The sequence below is a fragment of the Neoarius graeffei genome, chromosome 11 (genome assembly GCF_027579695.1).
Source record: "Neoarius graeffei isolate fNeoGra1 chromosome 11, fNeoGra1.pri, whole genome shotgun sequence".
Taxonomy (NCBI): domain Eukaryota; kingdom Metazoa; phylum Chordata; class Actinopteri; order Siluriformes; family Ariidae; genus Neoarius; species Neoarius graeffei.
Genome location: NC_083579.1, coordinates 26,849,431 through 26,877,088, shown reverse-complemented (window position 1 = coordinate 26,877,088; position 27,658 = coordinate 26,849,431). Strand labels below are relative to the sequence as shown.

At 47.7% G+C, this 27,658-nt stretch overlaps 1 protein-coding gene across 1 annotated transcript in view; it reads left to right on the top strand.

Moving 5' to 3' along the window:
• Positions 1–5,899: 5,899 nt before the first annotated feature.
• The window catches only part of si:ch211-266g18.9 (transforming growth factor-beta receptor-associated protein 1), a 69,639-nt gene continuing 47,880 nt past the window's right edge, over positions 5,900–27,658 (top strand). The window contains exons 1-3 of the mRNA XM_060932925.1: positions 5,900–6,572; positions 15,194–15,388; positions 27,232–27,386. Of these exons, the coding sequence (XP_060788908.1) occupies positions 5,900–6,572; positions 15,194–15,388; positions 27,232–27,386 (1,023 nt within the window). The remainder of the gene's footprint in view (positions 6,573–15,193; positions 15,389–27,231; positions 27,387–27,658) is intronic.

Genomic DNA, 27,658 nt, shown 5'->3' with positions numbered 1-27,658 from the left:
ATAACTATCTTTGAGAACCTGTGCTTGCCTAGGACCCTAAGATTACCTGCTATGTCCGGCGCCCTGGCTCCCGGTATACACCTGACTAAAGCTGCTGGTGCCCCTAAAGGCTGAGCTAATTTCACATGCCGTATGATAGAGTCCCCTATAACCAGAGCTCTTTCAGGTTTTTCAGTGGGTGCATCACTAAGGAGAGCAAACCTGTTCGACACGTGACGCGGAGAGGAGTGGTGCTCCCGTGGGCGAGCCTCAGCGGTAGCTTTGGCTCTACGCTTATGCCGCCGAGCCGTCACCCATTCGCCCCGCTGTAAGGGCTCTAATGCCGGAGTTGGGGGATTGCTAACTCCACCTAGGGCGTCCAGACTTTCCCTAACAGAAACTACACTGTTCTCACGCTCACTAACCTGCTCTAAAGCCTGGACACGCGCTTCTAGCACTGAAATCTTCTCCGTCAGAGAGCTAACTAATCTGCACTTATCACAAGTAAAGCTAATAGAGCTATCGCTAGTGACGGAGGAAGAATGACTAAACATCCTGCACTCGGCACACTGAACAGGCTGAAGGTGTGCCATGATGAAAAGATTCACGTACCTTAAATGAAGATCTGTTGATATTAAAGCAGATCAGATGGCCTCCGCTTGTGGACTTTACACAGGAGGAGAAAAAAAGAAAGCTTCCGGTCTCGGCGTTCTTCCGAAAAAAGAAAGAGAAAAAACCGGGAAAAAAAACCGGAAAAAGGAAAGCGAAAGTGAAAAGTACAAAAATGAAAGCGACAGTATAATAAAAATGAAGACGATACTGGAAATTTATTTATAGAAAAAAAAGTTAAAAAAGGATTAGTAATTAACGCCGGCACTCGCGGGAAAAAGGACTCGGCGCGAACAACTCAGGAAACAGATTAACCTCGTGTGGCTAAGCTAAGACAAAGGGAAGCTAGCTAAGGTGTGTTTGTGTGTGGGGGAGGACCGCTACGTGTTTCTAAGACAATACACTTAGCTTTGGATGCTAATGGGACAAAAGGAATTAGCCGTAGGCTAATTTCACTAGCTTATAACAGTACTGAATCCACTGAAACCTTAATAAGGTCAAAATGTGTGATAAGGAAATTAAAGTGTTAGTCAGGAATAAAGAGAAGCATGCACAGCCTATCTATTAAAACAACTGAGAGATTAAAACAAAACAATAAATAATTTCAACATGCTGCGTGTTTACAGTGTAACAAACCGTTCCTGAGGTAAATTCACATTACTTCAATAAAAGCTAATTCCTAAGACTAGGTTTTTGATTATGCCCCAAAATGCCAGTCTTACACGAGATTATGAGAAGATGTCCCGAAACTTTTGGAGTTTTTCACCGTGGTGGAGATCTCCGTGAAGCACAGGGGATTTCTGGGAGAGGTTGAGTTCACAGGAGCCCATAGAGACTTCTGTAGAAAAACAAAGAATCCTTGATCCGATGCTTCGTAGCGTGTGGGAAGAAAATCTTTGTAGAACAATGTGCACAGAGCTTCAGTTAAAAAAGGGGTCCAGCCGCTCTCTTAACTTTGAAATAAACTGCTTTTGGGTGGTAGTCGTGACGTCACTTCTAATACGAATAAAACCGGTTGTAACTCAAGCTGAGTTTAAAAATCGTGTGACTCTGGAGTCTACCTTGGCCAAGGGTAAGAAAGAAATCGCGCTAAATCGTGGATCTTGCAAGAAAGAGTTTTTTTCTGGTTTGCTCGGGTGGAGCGAGCAATTCCTCCTTGTGTCCAGGTGGCTGCTCTGGACGGAAACAGGAGGAAGCGGAAGCGTGTTCCGTTACTTATGCTTTCCTGTAGGATGTGACGTTGGTGATCCCGCCCCCGCATGACGCAGGTCAATGCGGAAGTTGGCTGATGGGAAATGTAGTTTCTTAAAAGGGACTGTACCTACAGCAGTGACTGGCCATGGCACATAGAACACCTTAGGGCTGTTCTGGAGTCACTGAGGCAGGTGGATCTCACAGCCAACCCCAAAAATTGTGTAATTGGGAGGGTGGAAATATGGTATCTGGGTTTCCACTTGGGTGCAGGTGCATCCCCAAATTGACAAGACAGCAGCGATTGCGGCCTGCCAGAGGCCTAAGACCAAAAGGGGGTGAGACAGTTCCAGGGGCTGGCTGGCTACTATCGTAATAAGTTAAATTTATATAGCACCTTTCACAAACCCAAGGACACTTTACACAGGAGTTACCAAAAAAAAAAGTCACACTAGGAAGAGTAGTCTGAGGTAAAGAGAAAAACTTTTCAAGTTAACTTTGAAGAAAGAGAGAGTGGAACCATCACGAAGTGATTGTGGTAACGAATTCCAAAGTTTAAGAGCAGCAACACTGAATGATCTGCCACCTATAGATGCCAGTTTAAAATGTGGAACAGTCAGAAGTCCACAAAAGAGAAGATCTGAGGGAGTGGGAGGGACAGTACAAAGGAATTAGCTCACAGAGATAGGAAGGGGTGAAACCATGAAGAGCTTTATAGGTTAAAAGCAAGATTTTGTATTTGATCCAAGAAATAACTGGCAACCAATGCAGTTGCTTTAAAACAGGAGTAATATGAGCAGTGCGCTTGGTGAGTGTGAGGACTTTAACTGCTGAGTTTTGGATGTACTGCAGGTGATTGAGCAATGTGGCAAGGAGACCATAAATGTTTACAGAGATTTCTCCAGATTCTCTGAATCCTTTAATGATATTATGGACCATAGATGATTTGATCCCCAAATTCTTTGCAATTTTACATTGAGGAACGTTATTCTTAAATTGTTGCACTGTTTGCCCATGCAGTCCTTCACAGAGAGGTGAACCCCTCCCTGTCTTTACTTCTGAGAGACTCAGCCTCTCTGGGATGCTCTATTTATACCCAATCATGTTACTGACCTGTTGCCAATTAACCAAATTTGTTTTTTTTTTTAGCATTACACAACTTTTTCAGTCATCTGTTGCCCCTGTCCCAGCTTTTCTGAAACATGTTGCTGACATCAAATTCAAAATGAGCATATATTTTTCAAAACCAATAAAATCTCAGTTTCAACATTTGATATGTTGTTCTTGTACTATTTTCAAAGAAATATAGGGTTTCCATGATTTACAAATCTTCACATTCTGTTTTTATGTACAGTTTACACAGTGTCCCAACTTTTTTGGAATTGGGGTTATATGTGAACCTCGAAGATTAGCAGTTAATTTGAAGGTGAAATTAGAGTCAGGTGTTTTCAATCAATGAGATGACAATCAGGTGTGAGTGGGCACCCGGTTTTATTTAAAGAACAGGGATCTATCAAAGTCTGATCTTCACAACACGTTTGTGGAAGTGTATCATGGCACGAACAAAGGAGATTTCTGAGGACCTCAGAAAAAGCGTTGTTGATGCTCATCAGGCTGGAAAACATTACAAAACCATCTCTAAAGAGTTTGGACTCCACCAATCCACAGTCAGACAGATTGTGTACAAATGGAGGAAATTCAAGACCATTGTTACCCTCCTGTGGTCGACCAACAAAGATCACTCCAAGAGCAAGGCATGTAATAGTCGGCGAGGTCACAAAGGAGCCCAGGGTAACTTCTAAGCAACTGAAGGCCTCCCTCACATTGGCTAATGTTCATGAGTCCACCATCAGGAGAACACTGAACAACAATGGTGTGCATGGCAGGGTTGCAAGGAGAAAACCACTGCTCTCCAAAAAGAACATTGCTGCTCATCTGCAGTTTGCTAAAGATCACATGGACAAGCCAAAAGGCTATTGTAAAAATGTTTTGTGGATGGATGAGACCAAAATAGAATCTGATGATGTTTTATGTCATATTTATGCAGAAATATAGAAAATTCTAAAGGGTTCACAAACTTTCAAGCACCAGGTGCTTGAAAGTTTGTGAACCCTTTAGAATTTTCTATATTTCTGTATAAATAAGACCTAAAACATCATCAGATTTTCACACAAGTCCTAAAAGTAGATAAAGAGAACCCACTTAAACAAATGAGACAAAAATATTATACTTGGTCATTTATTTATTGAGGAAAATGATCCAATATTATATATCTGTGAGTGGCAAAAGTATGTGAACCTTTGCTTTCAGTATCTGGTGTGATCCCCTTGTGCAGCAATAACTGCAACTAAACGTTTGCGGTAACTGTTGATCAGTCCTGCACACCGGCTTGGAGGAATTTTAGCCCATTCCTCTGTACAGAACAGCTTCAACTCTGGGATGTTGGTGGGTTTCCTCACATGAACTGCTCGCTTCAGGTCCTTCCACAACATTCCGATTGGATTAAGGTCAGGACTTTGACTTGGCCATTCCAAAACATTAACTTTATTCTTCTTTAACCATTCTTTGGTAGAACGACTTGTGTGCTTAGGGTCGTTGTCTTGCTGCATGACACACCTTCTCTTGAGATTCAGTTCATGGACAGATGTCCTGACATTTTCCTTTAGAATTTGCTGGTATAATTCAGAATTCATTGTTCCATCAATGATGGCAAGCCGTCCTGGCCCAGATGCAGCAAAACAGGCCCAAACCATGATACTACCACCACCATATTTCACAGATGGGATAAGGTTCTTATGCTGGAATGCAGCATTTTCCTTTCTCCAAACATAACGCTTCTCATTTAAACCAAAAAGTTCTATTTTGGTCTCATCCATCCACAAAACATGTTTCCAATAGCCTTCTGGCTTGTCCACGTGATCTTTAACAAACTGCAGACGAGCAGCAATGTTCTTTTTGGAGAGCAGTGGCTTTCTCCTTGCAGCCCTGCCATGCACACCATTGTTGTTCAGTGTTCTCCTGATGGTGGACTCATGAACATTAACATTAGCCAATGTGAGAGAGGCCTTCAGTTGCTTAGAAGTTACCCTGGCGTCCTTTGTGACCTCGCTGACTATTACACGCCTTGCTCTTGGAGTGATCTTTGTTGGTCGACCACTCCTGGGGAGGGTAACAATGGTCTTGAATTTCCTCCATTTATACACAATCTGTCTGACTGTGGATTGGTGGAGTCTAAACTCTTTAGAGATGGTTTTGTAACCTTTCCCAGCCTGATGAGCATCAGCAACGCTTTTTCTGAGGTCCTCAGAAATCTCCTTTGTTCGTGCCATGATACACTTCCACAAACATGTGTTGTGAAGATCAGACTTTGATAGATCCCTGTTCTTTAAATAAAACAGGGTGCCCACTCACACCTGATTGTCACCCAATTGATTAAAAACACCTGACTCTAATTTCACCTTCAAATTAACTGCTAATCCTAGAGATTCACATACTTTTGCCACTCACAGATATGTAATATTGGATCATTTTCCTCAATAAATAAATGACCAAGTATAATATTTTTGTCTCATTTGTTTAACTGGGTTCTCTTTATCTACTTTTAGGACTTGTGTGAAAATCTGATGATGTTTAAGGTCATATTTATGCAGAAATATAGAAAATTCTAAAGGGTTCACAAACTTTCAAGCACCACTGTACATGATACAATAGATGGTCCAAAAACAATCATATTCATTGGCTGAAATCAATGACATCAAGCAAAATATAAGGATGTTGTGGTTAGATTATACAGAAGTGCGGGCTGCAGGCTGATTTGAAAACCATTTCCCGAAGTTAATGAACACACAGTTGACTTTGTGCAGCTTTCTACTTTGAGAGTGAGTAAAGTGCTGACACTAGCTTCCTCTCAGGATGAGTCACATGGCAGGGTCAAAATACACTCACAGAAGAGTGAGATACTGCTGCAGAGGTTTGAGAATTACTTATCAAATCATTCAAGCTGAAACTTTATATTTAATGTGTTAAAGGGGATACACTCAAGGCGTTTCTGCATTCAAGGCATTTATCATCTGAATTTCCTGTCAAAAAAAACAAACAAACAAAAAAACAACAGACAATTATGAACATCTTTAGTTCCACAGTGGTCTTTGAAAAGGTGCCGGTTACCAAAGGCAAAGATAAATCTCTTATTCAGTGTATGGAATGTTCCTGTGATAACTTCTACATTGGAAGTAAAGATGGAGTCATCCAGCATTTCATTACAAGCTCAAAGAATGGGATCGGAGAACATCAGACACTTCGAGAGGTAACGAAAAGACAGATGGGCCGAGGTGGAGAAATCAGCCAGCTGAAGGCAGTCCCAGTCCTGAACCACCTTCTTGTGCTTTGGGACAACTCCATCACAGCGTTAAACATGTTCTGCCTGGAGCCCATAGCAGCCCTGAAGAAGATCCAGAACATTTCTTTGTTTTGCCTCGGTGAACCCGCAGTTCACACACAGCAGGTTTTCGTAGAGCTCTTCGCCGCCTCCACCAAAAGGAAAGCAGTGAGCATATACAAGGTGTGTGTGGACAGATGGGAGTATGTAGGGAACGTGGCTCTGACTCAGGACCCTGTGGCTTTGGCTGTGCATGAGACTTGCTTGTGTGTGGCTACAAGTGACAGATATATTCTCCATGATTACCAGACTCAGAGTGAGCTTGAGCTCTTCACACACAACCTGGGAAAGCAAAATGTTCTCGCAAAGGGAAGTGTGAAAGGAGAGTTTCTTCTCAGCGGCCCAGGGAACTTGGGTGAGGCTCTGATTGCACAATGTTCAAAAGTCTAACTTAAATGACATCCATTTATAGTGTAAAAAAAAAAGTGGCCCTATTTAAACTACAATGTATAATAATAATAATAATAATAATAATAATAATAATAATAATAAAAGTGAATATAAGATAACTGAATCAAATACAAACATTATTAATTCATAATATTTAATTAATAAAATAGCATTCATATTTTATTAAATCAGATAAATATTAAACACAAATTAACTCTTACAAAATTTTAATATATGTACAGTTGTGGTCAGAAGTTTACATACAATGACATGAATGTCATTTTGGATATGAATGTCATGCCAGTATTTGGGTTTTCAGTAATTTCTTTGAACTGTTCTTTTTCTGTGGCAGAATGTACAGCATACATCTTTAACTTAAAGGTCTCCTTGCATCATTTTTTTCATTAATTGTGCGGTGGTCTCTAGTATGAATGAATGCTCTGTAAGCCGGTTTTGGTGAAAAAATGCTGTGGTTCTCCTGTTTCAGGCTGTTCTAGTTTGCTGGAGGAGTGGGTGGCAGGAGAACGACAGGATTTCAGCTCTTACTCATTAATATTCATGACATGTAAATGTTTTACCTCTGATTGGCTAACAGCACTGTGACGCTACCTCCAGTGAGTCAGAACAAGCGGATATGGGTGTCTTGCTATGGCGAGAGAGAAGGAACAAACCGCGAAGGGAAAAATACCGCGCGCTGATGTCATTGAGGTGCGACGCGAGGAAATAAGAAAAATTCAACAAATGTTTGGGTTTTTACTGAACAAACGAATAAAATGAACGAGTGACTTAAAAAAAGAATGTGGGTGTCTTTGTAAAAACTGTTTTGATTGGCTATTATGGTCTTGACGTCGATGTTTTGACCAATAACGATGTAGATAACACGAATTTTACATCACATTCAATGAGGTTTAAACGAGACTAAAGATGCCGACTTACAAATAATGTGTAAACATCGTTGGAGTTAATAAAGTTTGAACAGCATGAAGGAACATACCTCAACCCCCCCCCCCCGAAATTAATAAAAAAAATTCTCAACGGATTTGGCATAATATAAAAAGGTCGTTTTTTACTCAGAAAAAGCGGAAAACTCTCAGCCCTGCCTAGCTTGTGATCATGTCATGCATGCTAACGTGGAGAATATGAACATGCTATTTTGTAACAAAAACCTTCAAACAAAAAGTTCATGTTTTACTTACAGCTTGTGAGCTGGTGGTCGATCGTCTTGACAGCACAGATCCAGGGATTAAATGCAACCTCGAAGCAAAACCACTACTGAAGGCACCGAAGTTTGAAAAGTTACTGTGATTGAAATGATCAGAACACAGTACTAACGCTGCATTATACTTCGCTGGTGGTGTTCCAAAGATAAATTCCAACCATTTATTCTTCACCTCTTCTATCTTGGGCAAGAAATGCAACGTTGATGTCTTACTGCCACAAATAACACAGGCAGGAACTTGTTCAGACATGTTTTCAACTTGCTGTTAGGTCCTCTTCGTTAGCTACTAACGAAATGAGCTCTGCTCAGTGTTGTCAGATACTGCTGACGTTTTCCAGCCCAAAATATGTTCAAATCCGCCAAAATACACTTAAAACCGCCCAACCTAGCAACACTGGCTCTGCTATCTCTCCTCGCGCTTAAATCCGAACTTTCTTCCCGTGGGTGGTCGCAAGCCAAAGTGGGCGAGGCCATGAATACTAATTTACGCAGTGATGTAAGATCGTATGGCTTTTTCAGATCCGCTCGTTTTTCCGACTGTTTTCTTTTATAAGCTAATACAGGGAATGGGGGTAGAACGCTGGTTACAAATGTAACCATGGTTCTATGACTAAATGGAAGACCACCAGGGCGGTGCTGAAAGCACTAGTGGAAGGATCTTTGTGTCCGTGCGTTTCGAGAGTCGCATACAAAAGTTGTCATCTCATGACGTATGACGTGCCTGCCTATATAAGGCAACATCCCACGTCATTTGGCCTCAAGATCATTCTCGCGCAATCCAAGTGACCAAAGACCCTGGCGGTCTTCCACTTAGTCATAGAACCACGGTTACATTCGTAACCAGTGTTCTATTTCCTTCACTCCAGACCGCCAGGGTGGTGCTGAAAGCACTAGTGGAAGACGAATACCAACCCAGTCACGAGGAATTCAGAAGAGCATCACCACCTTCTGGAAGAACAGCTGCACACAGCAATGGCATGGATGTAACATTTAGCCTGTAGTACCGGGCAAATGTACATGTATTGGACCAAGTTGCAGCAGCACAAATGTCAGAGAGTGGTACACCCCAGAGAGCTGCCCATGATGTTGCCTGAGCATGCGTTGAATGGCAGCAAACAGGAGAGGGCACAGTACGTCCCATAGATTCATAGGCATGGGTGATTGCCTCCACAACCCAACGGGTGAGCCGCTGCTTGGACAGAGGCCTTCCTCTTGGAGCGCCACCAAAACAAACAAACAATTGGTCTGTCGTACGAAAGGCTGGCGTCCTATCAAAATAAAACCTCAGAGCCCTGACAGGGCACAACTCAGCACGCAAGTCCGTCCTGTCCGCCGGTATAGCAGTCAGCAAAATCAGCTGGTTGCTAAACTGGGGAGATAAGACTTTTGGGAGGAAAGCTGGGTTAGGCCACAATGAAACACTGTCAAACATAGGGCCCCAACAAAAACAAGCAGTACTCACTGAGAGGGCATTTAGCTCACTCACACACCGGGCTGTTGTGATGGCAAGGAGAAAAGCTGTTTTAACAGATAGCCACTTAATGTCAGCTGCTGCCAGGGGCTCATAAGGAGGCAAGCAAAGGGATTTGAGCATCCATGACGGACTCTGCACAAAATGAGGAGGATTAAAATGAACTGCCCCTCTCAAAAAGGCTACCACCAGCCGGTGGGACCCAAGTGAAACACCTCCAACCTCTGAACGGTGGGCTGTTAGTGCTGCAACATACACCTTAAGTGTAGATGCAGCCCTGCCAAGCTCTAAAAGGTGCTGCAGGAAATCTAAAATCTGTGGAACAAAGCAGCTTAGGGGGTCGATGTTGCGTTCTGCACACCAATCACAGAACACCTTCCACTTGCCTGCATACAAGCGTCGGGTAGATTCTGCACGTGCGTTCACCACAGTGTTCCTGGTCCCTTCTGAACACTCCAGTAATAGCCCCAGGGCCCCAAGGGCCACACCCAGAGCTTCAGGCATTCGGGACATGGGTGTTGAATCCTGCCCTCGATCTGCGTCAGCAAGTCGGGCCTGCTGGGCAGCTGACAAGGGGGTCCCACTAGTAGTGACAGCAGGAGCTGGAACCATGGCCTGGATGGCCAATGAGGAGCTATCAATAGAACATGGTGACCATAATCGTGCACACGGCAGAGAGTCCTCCACAACAGTGGTAGAGGGGGAAAGGCATAAAGGATGGACCTCAGCCAGTCATGGGCCAGAGCATCCTGGCCCAATGCTGCCGTTTCTTCTCCCAGGGAAAACCATGTCGGACAATGAGTTGTCTGACTGCTCGCAAACAGGTCCACAGTTGCTCTCCCATAGGTTTTCCAGATCTGTTCCACCATGTCTGGATGCAGTTTCCAATCCCCTTGAGACACCTTGCCGCGTGACAGAGCATCTGCCACACTGTTTAGGCATCCAGGTAGATAAGATGCCCTTATGGAAAGGAGGTTGTCCTGAGCCCATACTAGGAGACTGTGAGCCACCTGAAGCGCAGCTACAGACCCCCCGATGATTGATATAGAAAACAGTTGCCACATTGTCTGCATGTACCAATACATGTTTGCCCTGCAGCACTTCCTGAAAGTGGCGCAACATCAGAAACACCGCCATCAACTCCAGTGTGTTGATGTGGGACGTGCGCCACGGAGCAGACCAGGTGCCGTTCACACCTTGCCGATGCCAGACTCCACCGCAACCCATGAGGGAAGCATCTGTCCGGATAACCTCCCACCGTCCCGGTGGGGGACCAAGTGGAACTCCACGAGTGAGAAAGTGTGCCTGGGACCAAGGTCTTAGCGTGAGCATGCAACGGTGTGTTATTCTCACCCTCATGTGCCTGTCTCACACTGGACACAGACACAGTTGAAGAAGCCATCTCTGAAAAGCCCTTAGCCACAGAAGACCCAGAGAAATGACTACTGAGGCCGCTGTGAGTTTCCCCAACAGCTGAAGGAGAGAAACATAACGCTGAGTTCCCCCGACACGAAGGTGGTTCACGCCAGTGAGAATTGAACTTATTCTGTCTGGTGTGGGACTGGCCAGCATAGTGTTCAAATCCAGGGCAAGGCCGATGAAACGTGTTGCCTGGACTGGGACCAGTTTGCACTTCCTCTGGTTCACCCTGAACCCCAGAGCCGTAATGTGTAGTAGCAACCGGTGAGCATGTTCCCTGGCCTGTTCGGGCAATGCCGCACAAAGAAGCCAGTCGTCCCAAGTAAGGGAGCACTCTTATGCCCTCCTTCTGAAGGGGTTCTAGTGCTACTTGGACGCATTTCGAGAACACCCTTGGCGCCAGAGAAAGTCCAAAGGGGAGAACTCTGAACTGAAAAATCTTTCCCATGAATGAAAAACGAAGGAAATGAAAAACGAAGGAAGTGCCTGTGGTCCACGGCAATGGGTATGTGAAAATAGGCGTCCTCGAGATCTACGGTCACAAACCAGTCCTGGTTTATGACCACTTGCAGTACATCTGTTGTTCGTAGCATTCGAAAAGGAAGCACCTTCAAGAAACAGTTTAACCTTCTTAAATCTAAAATTAGAAGGGATGGGGGGGCAACGATGGCGGGGAGGACCTGTCTGTCAAAAAGGGTGACAACTCACGTGTGGCTGAGTGCCACCCTGCCTGGCCGAGGGAGATGGGGAATTGAGGGCCTGCTGCTGGGGTCGATGGGGAGACCTTTGTGCAGCTCTAGGGGTCACATGCCTAAAGCGTGAGGCAGAAGGGTTTGGCGGAGCTCTGAAGGTGGGTGCTATGCCCACATGACGGGAGCGAGACTCTGTAACAGACACACGTCTGTCAAAGGCCTCTTGTGCTGCTGGCCCAAAGACCTGTCCAGGTGCCAGTGGGAGGTGCCTCAGGTTGTTCCTGCATACTTCTGGCACAGGCGATTGAGCCAGCCACACTTGTCGACGGGCTTGCAGCAAGGTGCCCAAGGTAGTGCCACACTGGTTGGCAATGACACCCATAGCCTGCAGTGCAAGTTCCAATACCTCAGCCACCAGTGGGTCTGCCGATGATGTGTTGAGTGTTGAGTGCAGCATATCAAGTATGTGTGCCAGCGAGTTAGACACCCTGCCAAGAAAGGCAGTAGAGTTGTAAGCACAAGAAAGTAGTTCGTCTGTGCGGCGGCACTCAGCGTTAGGGCAATGCACCTGCTCCCGAAGTGCTTCATTGGGAGACACAATGAGCAAAGCAATGCTTGATTCGACTACTGGCATGCTACCCAAGCCAACAGCACTGGGGTACTGCATCGCCACAAGCATGCGAGACATCTGGTCTGGACGGGCAGGTTTCGTAGCAGCCTCCAGGGCAGAGGCCACCACAGAAGTAAAGTCACGATACTGTGGAATTACCAGAGAGGCACGCTGAACATGGTGCAGGAACATGTTCTCAGATCCGGTAGGAGGAGCTGGGGTGTCCAACTGCAAACGTGCAAGCAAAGCCTTCAGTGTGGCCTCCACTGAACCCACCACTGAGGCAGACTCCCCAGATCACCCAGAGGTAACATCACTGCCCGAATCACGGGGCTCAACACCTGGCAGGACTTCGCTTGGTGGCTGCACCGAGGAAGAAGGCTGACTGAAAAAGGTGTCTGAGGCAGCCACAGACATCACTTCCTCTTGGTCAGGTGGCTGAGAACATGAGCCAATGGGTGACAAGGAGGCAGGCGGTGCAGGCTGTTCCTCTACAGTACCTACCTGTGCCCCTGCTGTGTGGGGGGGGGGCCTTGCAAGCAGAGGCAGCAGACACTCCACTGTAGATGAGAGCAGTTCCACTTTACACTCTAACTCAGAAGACTTAGATTTTTTGTGCTGTTTTGCATGCACTGGTGGTGAAAGCTTACGCTTACACTGTGTCTGAGAATCCGAGAGCAGAAAACTGCTAGACGCACGTTCCACACCAGCCAACCGCGCCTGTCTAACAGTAAGCGGCATTAACGCACAGGAAGGGCATGGATCAGACATTGCCTCCCTTAGATGTTGCATGCCAAGGCACTCCACGCAGCGATCATGTGCATCCAGCACCTCCATTAGATTGGGGCAAGTGGAACACCTCACTGAATCCATCTCAGTGTCTACTCACCCATGATTTTTTTTTTTTTTAGAAAAGAAGCAAGGTGTAGCACTGCTTGTTAGCCTGGCAACCAAAGCTAGTGAGTTTGCAAGCGCAACTTTACCGCTACAGACAACGATTTACTAGCAACCAGAAAACCGATGCTCACGTAAAGTTGTAAGTACACATTAACGTTATTGGCAACCAATTCGCTAACTCACTCAACACTGATAAACCTGCCAGCAACCGAGCAGTTTGTGACAAGACCGATATAATAGCCGCCCCTGAAAACTTGGCAGCCAAGATTCAGTGACGATCGATGCATAAAACAAGTTACCTTAGCGACCAAACAGCTTGCGTGGACTCGAGTCCCACTGGAGTCCTCTTCAGTCACGAGCTGCACTGTAGATTGTCGCAGGTATTCCCACAGTTAACTGATAGCACACACACAATTCCAATAGAAAAGATGCGATTCCAATGCGAGAAAAAAAGAAGAGGCCAAATGACGTGGGATGTTGCCTTATATAGGCAGGCACGTCATACGTCATGAGATGACAACTTTTGTATGCGACTCTCGAAACGCGCGGATGCAAAGATCCTTCCATGAGTGCTTTCAGCACCGCCCTGGCGGTCTGGAGTGAAGGAAATAGAATTACATTTTCACATGCAGCATGCATATGCAACTCGAAGTGAACTATGGTATTTCAAAAAGAGCCAGTATTAAACGTTTTTGGTGGAAGGGCACCTTTAAATAAAAACACTAGAATTTGGTGCACAAGTTTTAATTTTCTTTGGGTTTTCTGAAATCAACACAGGGTCAAAATTATACAAACAGAGTCAAAAATATACATACAGCACACCTAATATTTGAGTAAAGCGTTTCTTCGCAAGATTCACCTTGACCAAACATTTTTGTTTGCCATGAACAAGCTTCTGGCAGAATTCTGGTTGGATATTTCACAACTCTTCATGATAGAATTGGTAGAGTTCGATCAGATTTGTTTTTTTGTTTTTTTTCTTGGCATGGACTCGACTTATAAGCACGGTCCATATATTTTCAATAGGGTTGAAGTCAGGACTTGTTTTAAGCTTAATATTAGCCTGCTTTATCCTCCACAACCAGCTCTGATGTGTGTTTGGGTTCATTGTCCTGTTGTAACTCTCAAGTCGTCTTCAAGTTTCTGATGGTTTATGCTGAAGAATTCTGAGGTAGTCCTCCTTCATTATTCCATTCACTTTGTGCATTGAACCAGTTCCACTGACAGCAAAACAGGCCCAGAGCATGATTATCCTACCACCACCACCAGCTGGTACAGTGTCCCTCTGTACATGGTGGTCATTGTGCCCATTGTGCCCAAACAACTTGATCTTTGTATCATCTGGCCATACAACTATCCTCCAGAAGGCTTTTTCCATGTGGTCAGCTTTAAACTTTAGTTAAACTTGAAGGTGTCAGTTTTGGAGCAGGGGGTTATTTCTTGGAAAGCAGCCTCTTAGTCTATGGTGATCTGAACTGTAGACAGTGATCCATCAGCTTCTAGTTCATGGCAGGGCTGTGCCATGGTGGTTCCCAGATTGCTCCTGACCATCCAAACCAATTTCCTTTCAGCTGAGGGTGACAGTTTGGGTTTTCTTGAAGCAAAGTGGCTTGGCAAAGTGACTTCACCTCACAGTAACTTGGATACAATTGCTTGAACTGATCTTGGAATTTGCAGTTGTTTAGAAATGGCTCCCAGAGACATTCTGGAGTTGTGTATATCTGCGATCCTCTTTCTCAGATCTGCACTGAGCTCCTTGGACTTTCCCATTCTAATGTGTGTTGGTTAATCCAATGATTGCTGTAAACAAACCCTTTTTATAAAGGCACAGAGAAGCTACCAGCTGCAGTCAATCATGATCACTAACAGGATGTTAAGAGACCTCGACCTTGGCAAGATAAGAGACATTTTGGAAGTTTCAGCAACTTTGAATTAATAATCTAAGTGAGCGTATGTAAATTTTTGGCCCTGTATGTATAATTTTGACCCTGTGTTGTTTTCAGAAAACCCAAAGAAAATTAAAATTTTTGCACCAAATTCTAGTGTTTTTTTAATTAAAGATGTATGCTGTACAATCATTCTGCCATAGAAAAAGAACAGTTCAAAGAAATTACAGAAAGCCCAAATATTACCATGATATTCATATCCAAGATGGCATTCAATGCCACTGTATGTAAACTTCTGACCACATGTAAAAATATGAATAAATCTATTTAATTTATAAGTAAAATGAATAAAACATAATTCTCTTTTCATGATTGTATGTTTGCATGTGTAGGCATGTTTGTGATGAATAGTGGTATATCCCAGCGCCCTCCTGTGCCATGGCCTGATACAGTGTTGGATGCAGGAGTGCACTTCCCCTACGTGTTGGTGCTGCAGAATAAAGTGCTCCATGTGTACAGTATGCTGGACCAGCAGCTAAAACAGACCATTCTCTTCAATAGTGGCAAATCACTTCTCACAACCACAGGTGAGACATAAATGAAACACTTTTCAGGGCTCATCTCATCTCATCTCATTATCTCTAGCTGCTTTATCCTTCTACAGGGTCGCAGGCAAGCTGGAGCCTATCCCAGCTGACTATGGGCGAAAGGCGGGGCACACCCTGGACAAGTCGCCAGGTCATCACAGGGCTGACACACTTTTCAGGGCTATTACTGGGAAATAATAAACCGACCAATCAATGATAAACTTTATATTGACTATCCTTTGGCATGTTTCCTCCACCAATAATTTAGTTTTTAATTTTTCTAAATCTTCCAAATTGTCAGAAGTGGCAAGCTGAGGTGAAGTGAGGACCAAAGAGCAGACTCAAGACAGGCAGTGTACAGAGAAAGGCTTCTTTAATGAAGTAGAGGGCAGAGGTACAGTAGGGCTCAGGCAAAAATCAGTGGTCAAAAAACGGGCCAGGAGGTCAAAAACACAGAGGAGCAGGTAGGCATGGTCAGGGACAAAAACAGGACAGAAAAATCTTAACAAGAATCGAAGAACACAGAGACAAGGGAAATCCAGGAAGAGGAAACAAAAACACAATCGAAAGGAACAAGCAGGTAAAACAGGGACAAAAAACTGGACAGAAAACTAGACAAAAAACAAGGAATGATTCAGGCAGGGGGAATCGAGAAGACAATACCAAAGTGTTGTAGCAAGGCAAGGAAAGTCTACAAGAGACAGTCTGGCAACTGGAGTAGCTCCAAACAGTTCTTAAGAAGGCCCTGGCTGATGGGAGAGGAGTGGTAGCAGGTGTGGGAGTGCTGCTTCAGGGAAAATGGCCTTCAGCAGGGCAGGACTGAATTCCTGTCCTGGATCCGGCCTGGAGCTGGCATGGAAGTCCCACAAACTCAGGCATGGATGGACTGGACTGTGACAGTAAACCCCCCCCCCCCAACAGGTGCCTCTGGGCGCCTTAGGAAGTGCCTCAGGGTGGTGTTGGTGGAAGTTCGTGATGATAGTGGGATCCATGATGAACCTGGCAGGAACCCAGCTCCTCTCCTCAGGAACATACTCCTCCCAATCAGCCAGGTACTGGAGTCCTCTGCCTCGGCATCGTACCTTCAGCAACCTCCTGACCATGAAGGCCTCACCACCATCTATGAACCTGGGAGGAGGAGGGGGGTTGGAGGGTGGGGATAGGGAACTGGAAACAAGGGGTTTGACTTGGGAGACATGGAAAGTTGGGTGAATATGGTGCATGGGTACAGGCAGAGAGTCTTACAGAGCAGGGATGAATTACCTTGGAGACGGGGTAAGGTCCTATGAACCTGGGAGCCAATTTGCGGGAGACTGTCTTGAGGAGCAGGTGGCAAGTAGAGAGCATTACCTGCTGCCCCACCTGATAGATGGGAGCTGCTGAGCAGTGTTTGTCGGCTTCCTCTTTAAACATCTTGACAGAATGTAGGAGCTTTTTCCTGGTCAATGCCCACGTTCTCCTGAAGCGGTGCACAAACAACTGGGCAGAGGGCATGGCAACAACTTCTTCTTGGACAGGAAAGAGTGGTGGCTAGTAACCCAGAGAGCACTGGAAGGGGGAAAGACCTGTAGCAGAGGTGGGTAAAGAGTTGTGAGCATACTCTATCCAAGGAAGGGTCTTGCTCCAGGAGGCAGCATCCTTGGATACCATGCACCTGAGAGCCACTTCTAGCTCCTGGTTAGCCCGTTCCATCTGTCCATTGGTCTGAGGGTGAAAACCTGAAGACAGACTGTGAGAAGCACCAATGAGTTTACAGAAAGCCTTCCAGAATTGAGAAGAGAACTGGGGTCCGTGGTCTGATACGATGTCTGAGGGGAGTCCGTGTAGACGGAAAACATGGAGTATCAGCATGTGACAGTTCGTGTAGGTGGGTGGAGCACAGAAGGACGGCAGGCCAGAACTGAGTTCACAAAACTCTCTTTTATTCAGCTTTTCAGCTTCTATATATACTCTCTCACACACTCAGACACACGCACACACATCAGTCATCTGGTTGGGGAGAGAGCTCCCTCTGCTCTTTCTCTCTCTCCTTAAATAGGGCGTGGTCACTGGGGAAGACACACAAACACATTAATTAACGTCAGGTGCAGTGATTCTGCCACTTACCTTCCATGACTCCGCCCTCTGGTCACAGACCGATGCTTGACCATGCCCCCGCTGCCACATACCCCCACCACCCGACTCAGGCCGGGTGGCTGTCCGGCCTGCAGCCAACTCCCCTCCCCCTTGACAGGAGAGGAAGACCGCCACGACCATCTGCGCCCCCGGCCTGTGGATCACCTTGAAGTTAAAGGGTTGGAGTGCCAGATACCAACGGGTGATCCGCGCGTTGGCATCCTTCATGCGGTGGAGCCACTGGAGGGGGGCGTGGTCCGAACAGAGGGTGAAAGGGCGTCCCAGCAGGTAGTAACGGAGGGGGAGGACCAGGCACTCTTTCTCAATGGTGCTGTAGCGCCCCTCATGCACCGACAGCTTCCGACTGATATACAGCATGGGGCGATCCTCCCCCTCCACCTCCTGGGACAAAACAGCCCCCAGCCCTCTGTCCGACGCATCCGTCTGTAACATAAAGGGGAGAGAAAAGTCAGGGGAGTGTAAAAGTGGCCCCCCACACAGTGCAGCCTTTACCTCAGAAAAAGCCCGCTGACATTGCTCTGTCCACTGGACCGGATCTGGTGCCCCCTTTTTAGTCAGATCAGTCAGCGGGCTGGTGATGTCCAAATAATTAGGTATAAACCTACGATAATAGCCAGCCAGCCCCAGGAACTGTCTCACCCCTTTTTGGTCTTGGGCCTCGGGCAGGCCGCAATTGCTGCTGTCTTGTTAATTTGGGGACACACCTGCTCGTTGCCCAAGTGGAAGCCCAGATACCGTACTTCCACCCGCCCAATCACACACTTCTTCGGGTTGGCTGTGAGACCCGCTCACCTTAGCGACCTAAGGATGGCCCTCAGATGTTCAAGGTGCCTCGGCCAGTCATTACTATAGATAATAATGTCATCAAGGTAGGCAGCCACATAGGTGGCGTGGGGGTGGAGGACCCTATCCATCAGCCACTGAAACGTAGCAGGAGCGCCAAACAGCCCAAAAGGAAGTGTGACAAATTGGTGTAAGCCAAACGGTGTGGAAAAGGCCATTTTTTTCTCGGGATAATGGAGTCAAGGGGATCTGCCAATAACCCTTTGTTAAATCCAGTGTCGAGTAAAAACGAGCCGTGCCTAGCCGATCGAGCAAGTCATAAATACGAGGCATTGGGTACGCATCAAATTTAGACACCACGTTGACTTTTCTATAGTCCACACAGAACCGGACCGGCCCGTCGGCCTTGGGTACCAAGACCACCGGGCTGCTCCAGTCACTATGGGACTCCTCGACGATGCCCATTTCGAGCATGGCCTCGAGTTCTTCCCGAACCACTTTTTTCTTGTGCTCGGGTAACCTGTAAGGGCGGCTATGCACTACCACCCCCGGGGGCGTCTCAATGTGGTGCTCTATGAGGTCGGTGCGGGTGGGCAGGGGCGAGAACATGTCCGAAAACTCGGTCTGCAACTGGGCAACCTCCGCAAGTTGGGTCGGGGAGAGGTGGTCTCCACAGGGGACCGGAGAGGTACATGATGCCAATGTTCCCTTTTGCACCTCCGGCCCCAGCTCCGCCTTCTCCGGAACCACCGACACCAACGCCACGAGGACCTCCTTGTTCCAGAGTTTGAGCAGGTTGAGGTGGTAAATCTGTAGTGCCCCACCCCTATCCGTTCGCCTCACCTCACAGTCAACATCCCCGACTCGCCGTGTGACCTCAAAGGGTTCTTGCCACTTGGTGACCAATTTGGAGCTCGATGTGGGCAACAGTACGAGTACTTTATCTCCCGGTGCGAACTCCCTAAGGCGCATACCCTTGTCGTACAGGCGGGTTTGTCATTCTTGGGTCTGCCGCAAATTCTCCTGAGTTAGGTGCGTGAGTGTGTGGAGTTTTGCGCACAGGTCAATAACGTATTGGATTTAATTTTTACTTGGTGAAGGTCCCTCCTCCCAATTTTCCCGCAGCACATCTAGAATGCCGTGCAGCTTACGCCCGTATAACAATTCAAACGGGGAGAACCCCGTGCAGGCTTGGGAGACCTCTCGCACTGCAAATCGCAAAGGGTCGAGCCATTTATCCCAATTATGTGTGTCCTCACTTACGAATTTTTTAATTATATTCTTGAGGGTGCGACTGAACCGTTCAACTAAACCGTCCATTTGTGGGTGATACACGCTGGTGCAGATCGGCTTAATACCCAACAACCCATACAGTTCGTTCAGTGTACGTGACATAAACGAGGTGCCTTGGTCAGTCAGAATCTCTTTCGGGATTCCAACTCGGGAACGTGGAAGAGCGCCTCCGCAATACTGCATGCTGAGATATTGCGAAGAGGCACGGCTTCCGGGTATCGCGTTGCATAGTCCACCAGAACTAATATAAAGCGGTACCCTCGTGTTGACCGATCTAATGGCCCGACGAGATCCATCCCAATTCTTTCGAACGGGGTCTCGATTAACAGTAGAGGGCGCAAAGGCGCTTTTGGGATGGCCGCTGGATTTACTAACTGGCATTCGCAGCACGCTGTACACCACCTACGGACATCGCCGCGAATTCCTGGCCAATAGAACCGGGCCATTATTTGGGCTAGTGCTTTATCCTGCCCTAAGTGTCCAGCCATGGGATTAAAGTGAGCCGCCTGGAATACCAATTCCCGGCGGCTCTTCGGAATCAAAAGCTGCGTGACTCACTCTTTAGTTTGAGTGTCCTGCGTCACTCGGTATTATCTAGCCTTCATAATCACGAAGTAGGGGAAGGACGGGGTGGCGTTTGGCTGGAGCGTTTGACCATCGATTACTCTCACTTGGTCAAACGCATGCCGCAGAGTTTCGTCTAAAAACTGCTCTAATGGAAAATCCGCAAGGGATTCTCCAACAGAGAGAGGAGGAACTGGCGGCTCCTCACTCTGACGCGGAGCTGACGTAGACGGCTCTGTGACAGCTGCTCCCTCCAACATGACACCGGGACCTCCCCCTGTTAAACTATGGCAGGACCCACTCTTCACTAAGTGTGTCATTAAATCCCGAAATCCTGGCCAATCAGTCCCCAATTATCGAGTGGGTAAGGCGAGGATTAACCGCCACCTTCACTATAAATTTCTCCCCTCAGAAAAGAATGTGAACTGACACTAAAGGGTAGTTGTGAACATCCCTGTGCACACACAACACCTTCACCAATTGTGCTCCCCCCAATGCCTCGTCTTGCACCAGGCTTTGGTGGATTGAGGTCTGATTACAGCCAGAATCCACCAACGCCTGATATGTATCCCCTTGGATACTCACCGGTATGCGATACGCTCCGGCCCGATCGAGGGCGGCTCCTGGCGCGTCGGGGATCCGAACCACCACGCCCACCTTCATTACCAAGCACTGCTGTTGGAGGTGGCCTGGCTCCCCGCAGCGCCAGCAAACTGGCCCGGGCTTCTTCTCTGCACTAGTGCTCTGGGGCTCACTCACCTGAGGGGGGGGAGAGACAGACACAGCAGGGAGAAACGGGAGGGCACCGCGGGTGCGGCGGGCCAGCTGGGGTGGCACCGGCCCCCGCCTCCACGGTGGGGGAATGGGGCAAGGAGGAGACACAGGAGGAGGGGGGAGCGAGAGAGAGGGGAGAGAAGAGAAGAGGTCGTCTGCTGTCCTGCCATCGAGACAGCCGCCAAATGGTCCTCCGCCAGCTCAATTGCCTAATCCAGCGACGCCGGGCGGTGGCACTGGACCCACTCTGCAGTTCTTGCTGGTAAACACGCGACGAACTGCTCCAGTACCACCTGGTCGATGAGTCCCTCGGCGTCGCGGTTGTCCGCCCTCAAATACTGCCAGCAGGCGTCCCGGAGTTGCTGGCCAAACGCGAACGGCCAGCCGACTTCCTCCAAGCACAAAGCGCGGAAGCGCTGATGTTGTTGCTCGGGGGTGCGCCCCACCCGCTGGAGGACGGCCCGGCGAAGGTCCGCGTAGGCCAGCCGGCGGTCGGCGGGGAGCTGTAGTGCGGCCAGATGCACCTCTCCCATTAGCAGGGGGAGGAGGCGCACTGTGTGCTGTTCCACCGGCCACCCCGAGGTCTCTGCTACCTGCTCAAAGAGCATGAAGAAGGCCTCGGGGTCGTCCTGCAGGCCCATCTTCGTGAGGGTGGGGGGGGGAAGGGCCCGCGGCGGTGGAGATGGTGGACCCCGCCACGCAAGGAGGTGCCGGAACGCCCGATGATCTTCCTGTTGCGCCAGCACCAGGGCCTCGAACCATTGTTCTTGCTCCTTTTGGAGAGCGAGCAGCGCCTGGTGCTGGCTCTGTTGGGCTGTGGTGAGGGCGTGAATCAGGTCTGCGAAAGGGGAGGACTCCATGGGGCTGTTCTCTTCTGTGCTCGTCCCGGGTTTCGGCACCACTGTGACAGTTCGTGTAGGTGGGTGGAGCACAGAAGGACGGCAGGCCAGAACTAAGTTCACAAAACTCTCTTTTATTTAGCTTTTCAGTTTCTATATACACTCTCTCACACACTCAGACACACGCACATACATCAGTCATCTGGTTGGGGAGAGAGCTCCCTCTGCTCTTGTTCTCTCTCCTTAAATAGGGCCCAGTCACTGGGGAAGACACACAAACACATTAATTAACGTCAGGTGCAGTGATTCTGCCACTTACCTTCCCTGACTCTGCCCTCTGGTCACAGAACGATGCTTGACCACGCCCCCGCTGCCACACAGCAATTCGGTGGTCTCCTTGGCTGTGGGAAGCTTGGGCAGAGGGATAAAATGAACAGCTTTAGAAAAACGGTCAACAACAGTGAGGATACAAGTATTGCTACCTGAATTAGGGAGACCTGTGATGAAATCCAGGGCTATGTGTGACCAGGGCCAGTGGGGAACAGGAAGGGGTCTCAGCAGGCCAGCAGGGGGTCTGTTGCCAGTCTTGTTCCTGGCGCAGATGTCGCAAGCTGCCACAAACCTCTGGACGTCCTCCTTGATGGATGGCCATCAAAAACATTGTTGGATGAGTGCCAGATTCCGGGCTGCTCCTGGGTGGCACGCCATTCTGGAACCATGACCCCACTGCAACACCTGTGCCTGCACAGAAACAGGAACAAAAGGATGGTTAGGAGGTGCATTACTGGGCCCTGGGTCCTGCTCATGGGCCTTCTGGACCAGGGTTTCCACCTCTAACAGAGCGGCCCCCACCAGGCACCGTGGAGGAAGGATGGTCTCGGGGGAGGTCGATTCCTCCTGGAGGGGAGAAAACATTCTGGACAAGGCATCGGGCTTACCATTCTTAGGCCCAATCCCAATTCTAATTTCTACCCCTACCCCTCTCCCTTCCCCTTGGCCTTTCCCCTTGGCCCTTCCCCTTGAAACTGAGCTACAAGGGATAGGGCTTGAAATTCAACTCTTACGTATTGGGATAGCCCTTCAACGATCGCATACGTCATCGCGTACCTCCGTCAGCGTTTACGTTAGCAAAACGCGACCAAATGCGTCATTGGCTGCGACCAGCCGCTACAGTCAGAGCCAGAGGCAGAACCAGAAATCTCTGCTGGCAGGGTGTGATTTGTTAACTAACACCACTGAATGGGATATCTTTGGCGCTTCGTGCACCACATCCGACAGAATGAGGTGTCAGAACACTCATGTAAACAATAAAAGCGAGAATAACAGAACAAAATGTACGCAGTCAAGCAACCGAAAACAATACTCACTCCCAAAGCTTTTTAGCAGCAGCTTGGATTTCAGAAATCGCTGCTCATTCTCAGCTCGAAAGCGAATCAAGCGGCGTGTTTCCTCTGGATAACAACTTAAAACACGTAAATAATGCAGAAAATACATTTATGACAATCTTTCGCCGTGGGAACCGCCATCTTTCTGAAATCCGCATGAAATCTCGCTGAAATCCGCATGGCATTGTGGGAAATCACTCAAACCCCTTCGTTCGGAGTCAGCTCCAGGAAAATCTCCGTTTGGAGGGGTACAGAAGCCCTACCCCTTCCCCTACCCCTCCACGTTAACTGGGATTGGGATACCCCTACCCCTTCACGTGAACACGCAAAATGGAGGGGAAGGGCCAAGGGGTTGGTCCAAGGGGTGAAATGGGATTCGGCCTTAGAGCCTGGGTGGAAGGAAAATGTGAACTTGAAGCGAGGAAAGAAGAGAGACCATCGGACCTGACGAGAATTGAGGCGCTTGGCAGTCCTGAGGTATTCAAGGTTCTTGTGATCTGTCCACACGATGAAAGGAAGGTCTGACCCCTCCAACCAATGTCTCCATTCTTCCAAGGCCAGTTTAATGGCCAGCATTTCCCTATTGCCTACATCATAGTTTCTCTCAGAGGAGGAAAGCCGACGAGAGAAGAAGGAGCAAGGATGAAGCTTGTTGTCACTAGCCGATCTTTATTGCCCAAATGAGGATGGGTTCCCTTTTGAGTCTGGTTCCTCTCGAGGTTTCCTCATGTTGTCTGAGGGAGTTTTTCCTTGCCACCATCGCCGCAGGCTTGCTCATTGGAGATAGATTAGGGATAAAATTAGCTCATGTTTTAAGTCGTTCAAATTCTGTAAAGCTGCTTTGTGACAATGTTTATTGTTAAAAGTGCTACACAAATAAACTTGACTTGACTTGGCAATATGGCCCCAACCCCTGACTCCAAAGCATTGACCTCAACTACAAACTGCCGGGACGGATCTAGAATGGTGAGTATAGGTGCTGACGTGAACCTTCGTTTGAGCTTGGAGAATGCCTTCTTGGCCCCTTCCCCCCAACTGAAAGAGACCTTGGTGGAAGTTAGAGCCGTGAGGGGCCCAGCCACCATACTAAAGTTCCTGATGAATCGCCTGTAGAAATTCGCAAACCCAAGAAACCGCTGGAGTTCTCGCTGAGAGGACAGGGCGGGCCAGTCAGCAACTGCCTTGAGTTTCAGGGGGTCCATCTGAATCTGTGCGGGGGAGATAATGAAACCCAGAAAGGAGACAGAACTTCTATGGAACTCACATTTCTCAGCCTTAACAAAGAGTTTATTTTCCAGGAGTCATTGAAGGACCTGCCTGACGTGGATGCGGTGTTCATCAAGGGAGTGGGGGAAAAAATCAATATGTCGTCCAGATATACAAAAACAAAAAGATTAAGGTAGTCCCTCAGGACATCATTAACAAGGGCTCCTCACAAGGTGGTAAGCATTACGCAGGTCTAGTTTGGTGAAAATCTGGGCTCCCTGGAGTAACTCAAACACTATAGATATGAGAGGTAGGGGGTAACGGTTCTTGATGGTGATGTCATTTAGCCCCCAGTAATCAATACAAGGGCGCAAGGATTCATCCTTCTTCTCCACAAAAAAAAAGAATCCTGCCCCTGCAGGAGAAGAGGAGGGACGAATAATTCCAGCTGCTAAGGACTCAGTGATGTATTTATCCATGGCTTGCCTTTCAGAAGGAGAGAGTAAAGTCGCCCCTTAGGTGGTGCAGTCCCAGGGAGAAGGTCAATTCCACAGACATAGGGCTGATGGGGAGGAAGGAAAACAGCTTGAGACTTGCTGAACATGGGTTTTAAGTCATTATACTGGGGAGGCACGTTAGAGAGGTCAGGATGTTTACCAATGATGGGCTGGAGCAGCTCTGTGTGAGGGAGGGCAGATCTCAGGCATGACGATAAACAGAACTGACTCCATCCTAAAATGGTGTTGTTAGTCCAGTTGACATGGGGGTTATGTAGAGTTAGCCAGGGCAGACCAAGAACTATGGGCACATGGGGTTTACTCATGACAAAAAACTGGATGGATTCAGAATGGTTGCCAGAAATTCTTAAGGTGACCGGGGCTGTTTTATGGGTGATAGTGGTCAGACCAGTAACATTAAGGGTCAGGACAGTGAGGGACGGGTTCAGAGCCAGTAGTGGAATCCCCAGGCGCTTGGCGTTGGTCGAGCAGATCAGGTTTCTGTCAGCCCCTGAATCAATGAGTGCCTGGAGGTTGTGGGGCTGATTGCCATGGATAATGACCACTGGGAGTAGCAGTCAACCGGTAGGGGGCTGATTCTGGACATTGCCCACCAGGGCCTCTAAACTCACTGGTGGGCTCTTCCTTTTAGAGGGCAAGATTGGCAGAAGTGCACCAGCTGTCCGCAATAAAAACATGCCCTCATATCCTGATGGTGCTGTCGTTCCTCAGGTGAGATGCAGGCTCGGTCTACCTGCATTGGCTCAGCAGAAGGAATGGGGGGACTGAGGGGGAGCAAGACTAGTCTGAGTTCTCTCTTTCACCCGCTGTCTGATCCAGGAGTCAATATGACTGGTGAGGTCCATGAGACCGGGGAGATCAGGTGGCAGTTCTCGTGAGACCAGCTCATCCTTGATGGAGTCTGACAGCCCGTTCAAAAATGCGTCAAACAAGGCACTCTCATTCCAGCCACAAGATGCCGCCAAAGTGCAAAACTCAATTGCATAGTCAAAAGCAGACCAGGCACCCTGCTGCAGCCCCATGATTTCTCTTGCTGCCTCTCTGCCAGACAGGGAGCGACTGAAGGTTCGCCTCATCTCCTCTGTGAAATCCTTGAAGCTGGCACAGCATGGTGCATTGGCATCCCACATAGCTGTTCCCCACTCCCTAGCTTTGCCAGTGAGGAGAGTGATGGTGTAGGCCACTCAGGAACACTCTGTAGGGAAGGCCAGTGGTTGAAGCTCAAGGGTTAGTGAGCATTGAGATAAAAATTATCTGCAGGTACCTGGTTCTCTGTCGTATGGCTGTGGGGCAGGAAGTCTTGGCTCTCTGAAGAGGGCTGTAGCAGGAGCTGGAGGAGTGGTAGGTGGAGGAGGTTGTGTAGGAGCAGACGTTACTTGAAGCTGTTGTAGCTGAGTGGCAAGAAGATTGAGAGTGTCAGAGATGGTGACAAGGTTTTGATTCACCTGTTGGATGTCCTGTTGGTGGGTCCCAAGGAGAGCTCCCTGTCTCTGTACCATTGCTCTTAGCTGGGCAAAATCTGCTGGGTCCATGTTGGCCAGACTGTGCTGTCAGAAATGGTGAGCTGAGGTGAAGTGAGGACCCAAGAGCAGACTCAAGACAGGCAGTGTACAGAGAAAGGCTTCTTTAATGAAGTAGAGGGCAGAGGTACAGTAGGGCTCGGGCAAAAATCAGTGGTCAAAAAATGGGCCAGGAGGTCAAAAACACAGACGAGCAGGTAGGCATGGTCAGGGACAAAAACAGGACAGAAAAATCTTAACAAAAATTGAAGAACACAGGGACAAGGGAAATCCAGGCAGAGGAAGCAAAAATACAATCCAAACAAACAAGCAGATAAAACAGGGGCAAAAAACTGGACAGAAAACTAGACAAAAAACAAGGAACGATTCAGGAAGGGGGAATCGAGAAGACAATATCAAAGGGTTGTAGTGAGGCGAGGAAAGTCTACGAGAGACAGTCTGGCAACTGGAGTAGCTCCAAATAGTTCTTAAGAAGGCCCTGGCTGATGGGAGAGGAGTGGTAGCAGGTGTGGGAGCGCCTTCAGGGAAAATGGCCTTCAGCAGCGCAGGACTGAATTCCTGTCCCGGATCCGGCCTGGAGCCAGCATGGAAGTCCCACAAACTCAGGCATGGATGGACTGGACCAGACTGTGACACAAATATCATATAATTCATTTTGACATCATATTATATGGTCTGCATGTTCTTAGTTCTCACATTTGTTTTTGTCCTACGTTTTTGTTAAGACACTGAAAAGATTTTCTGTTAAATATGCAATGTTTCAGAATCCTTTTGTGATTTGTACAACATGACTTATTTTCTTCTTTTGTCTTTTTTTCTGTGTAGACAGTGTGTTTGTAGTTGGCGACAGGGAGATTCACCAGCTGTCACAAAGTCCACTGGAGGATCAAATCCAAAAGCTTATTGGATGTGAGCATGTGAACGAAGCCCTCATATTGCTAGATGGAGTCCAGTCTCTTCTGCCTGAAGACTCTTATAAGGTAAAAAAAAAGTGATGACAGAGCCATGAACAGGGTAGCTTTAATCCTCATCCTCTTAGGATATGTAAGTCAGCTATAATCCATTGCAATGCTCATCTTCCTACATTTACTGCAAAAGCTGTGCAGCTAAAATCTCAAATGACCAAACGCATGCAGAATATACTATATGGTATGTTTAATGAAAAAAAAAGATCTGACAAAATGGTCACCTCATATGAGCCTAGGTGCAAGACCTTACTCATCATCATCATCAGCAGCAGCAGCAGCAGTTA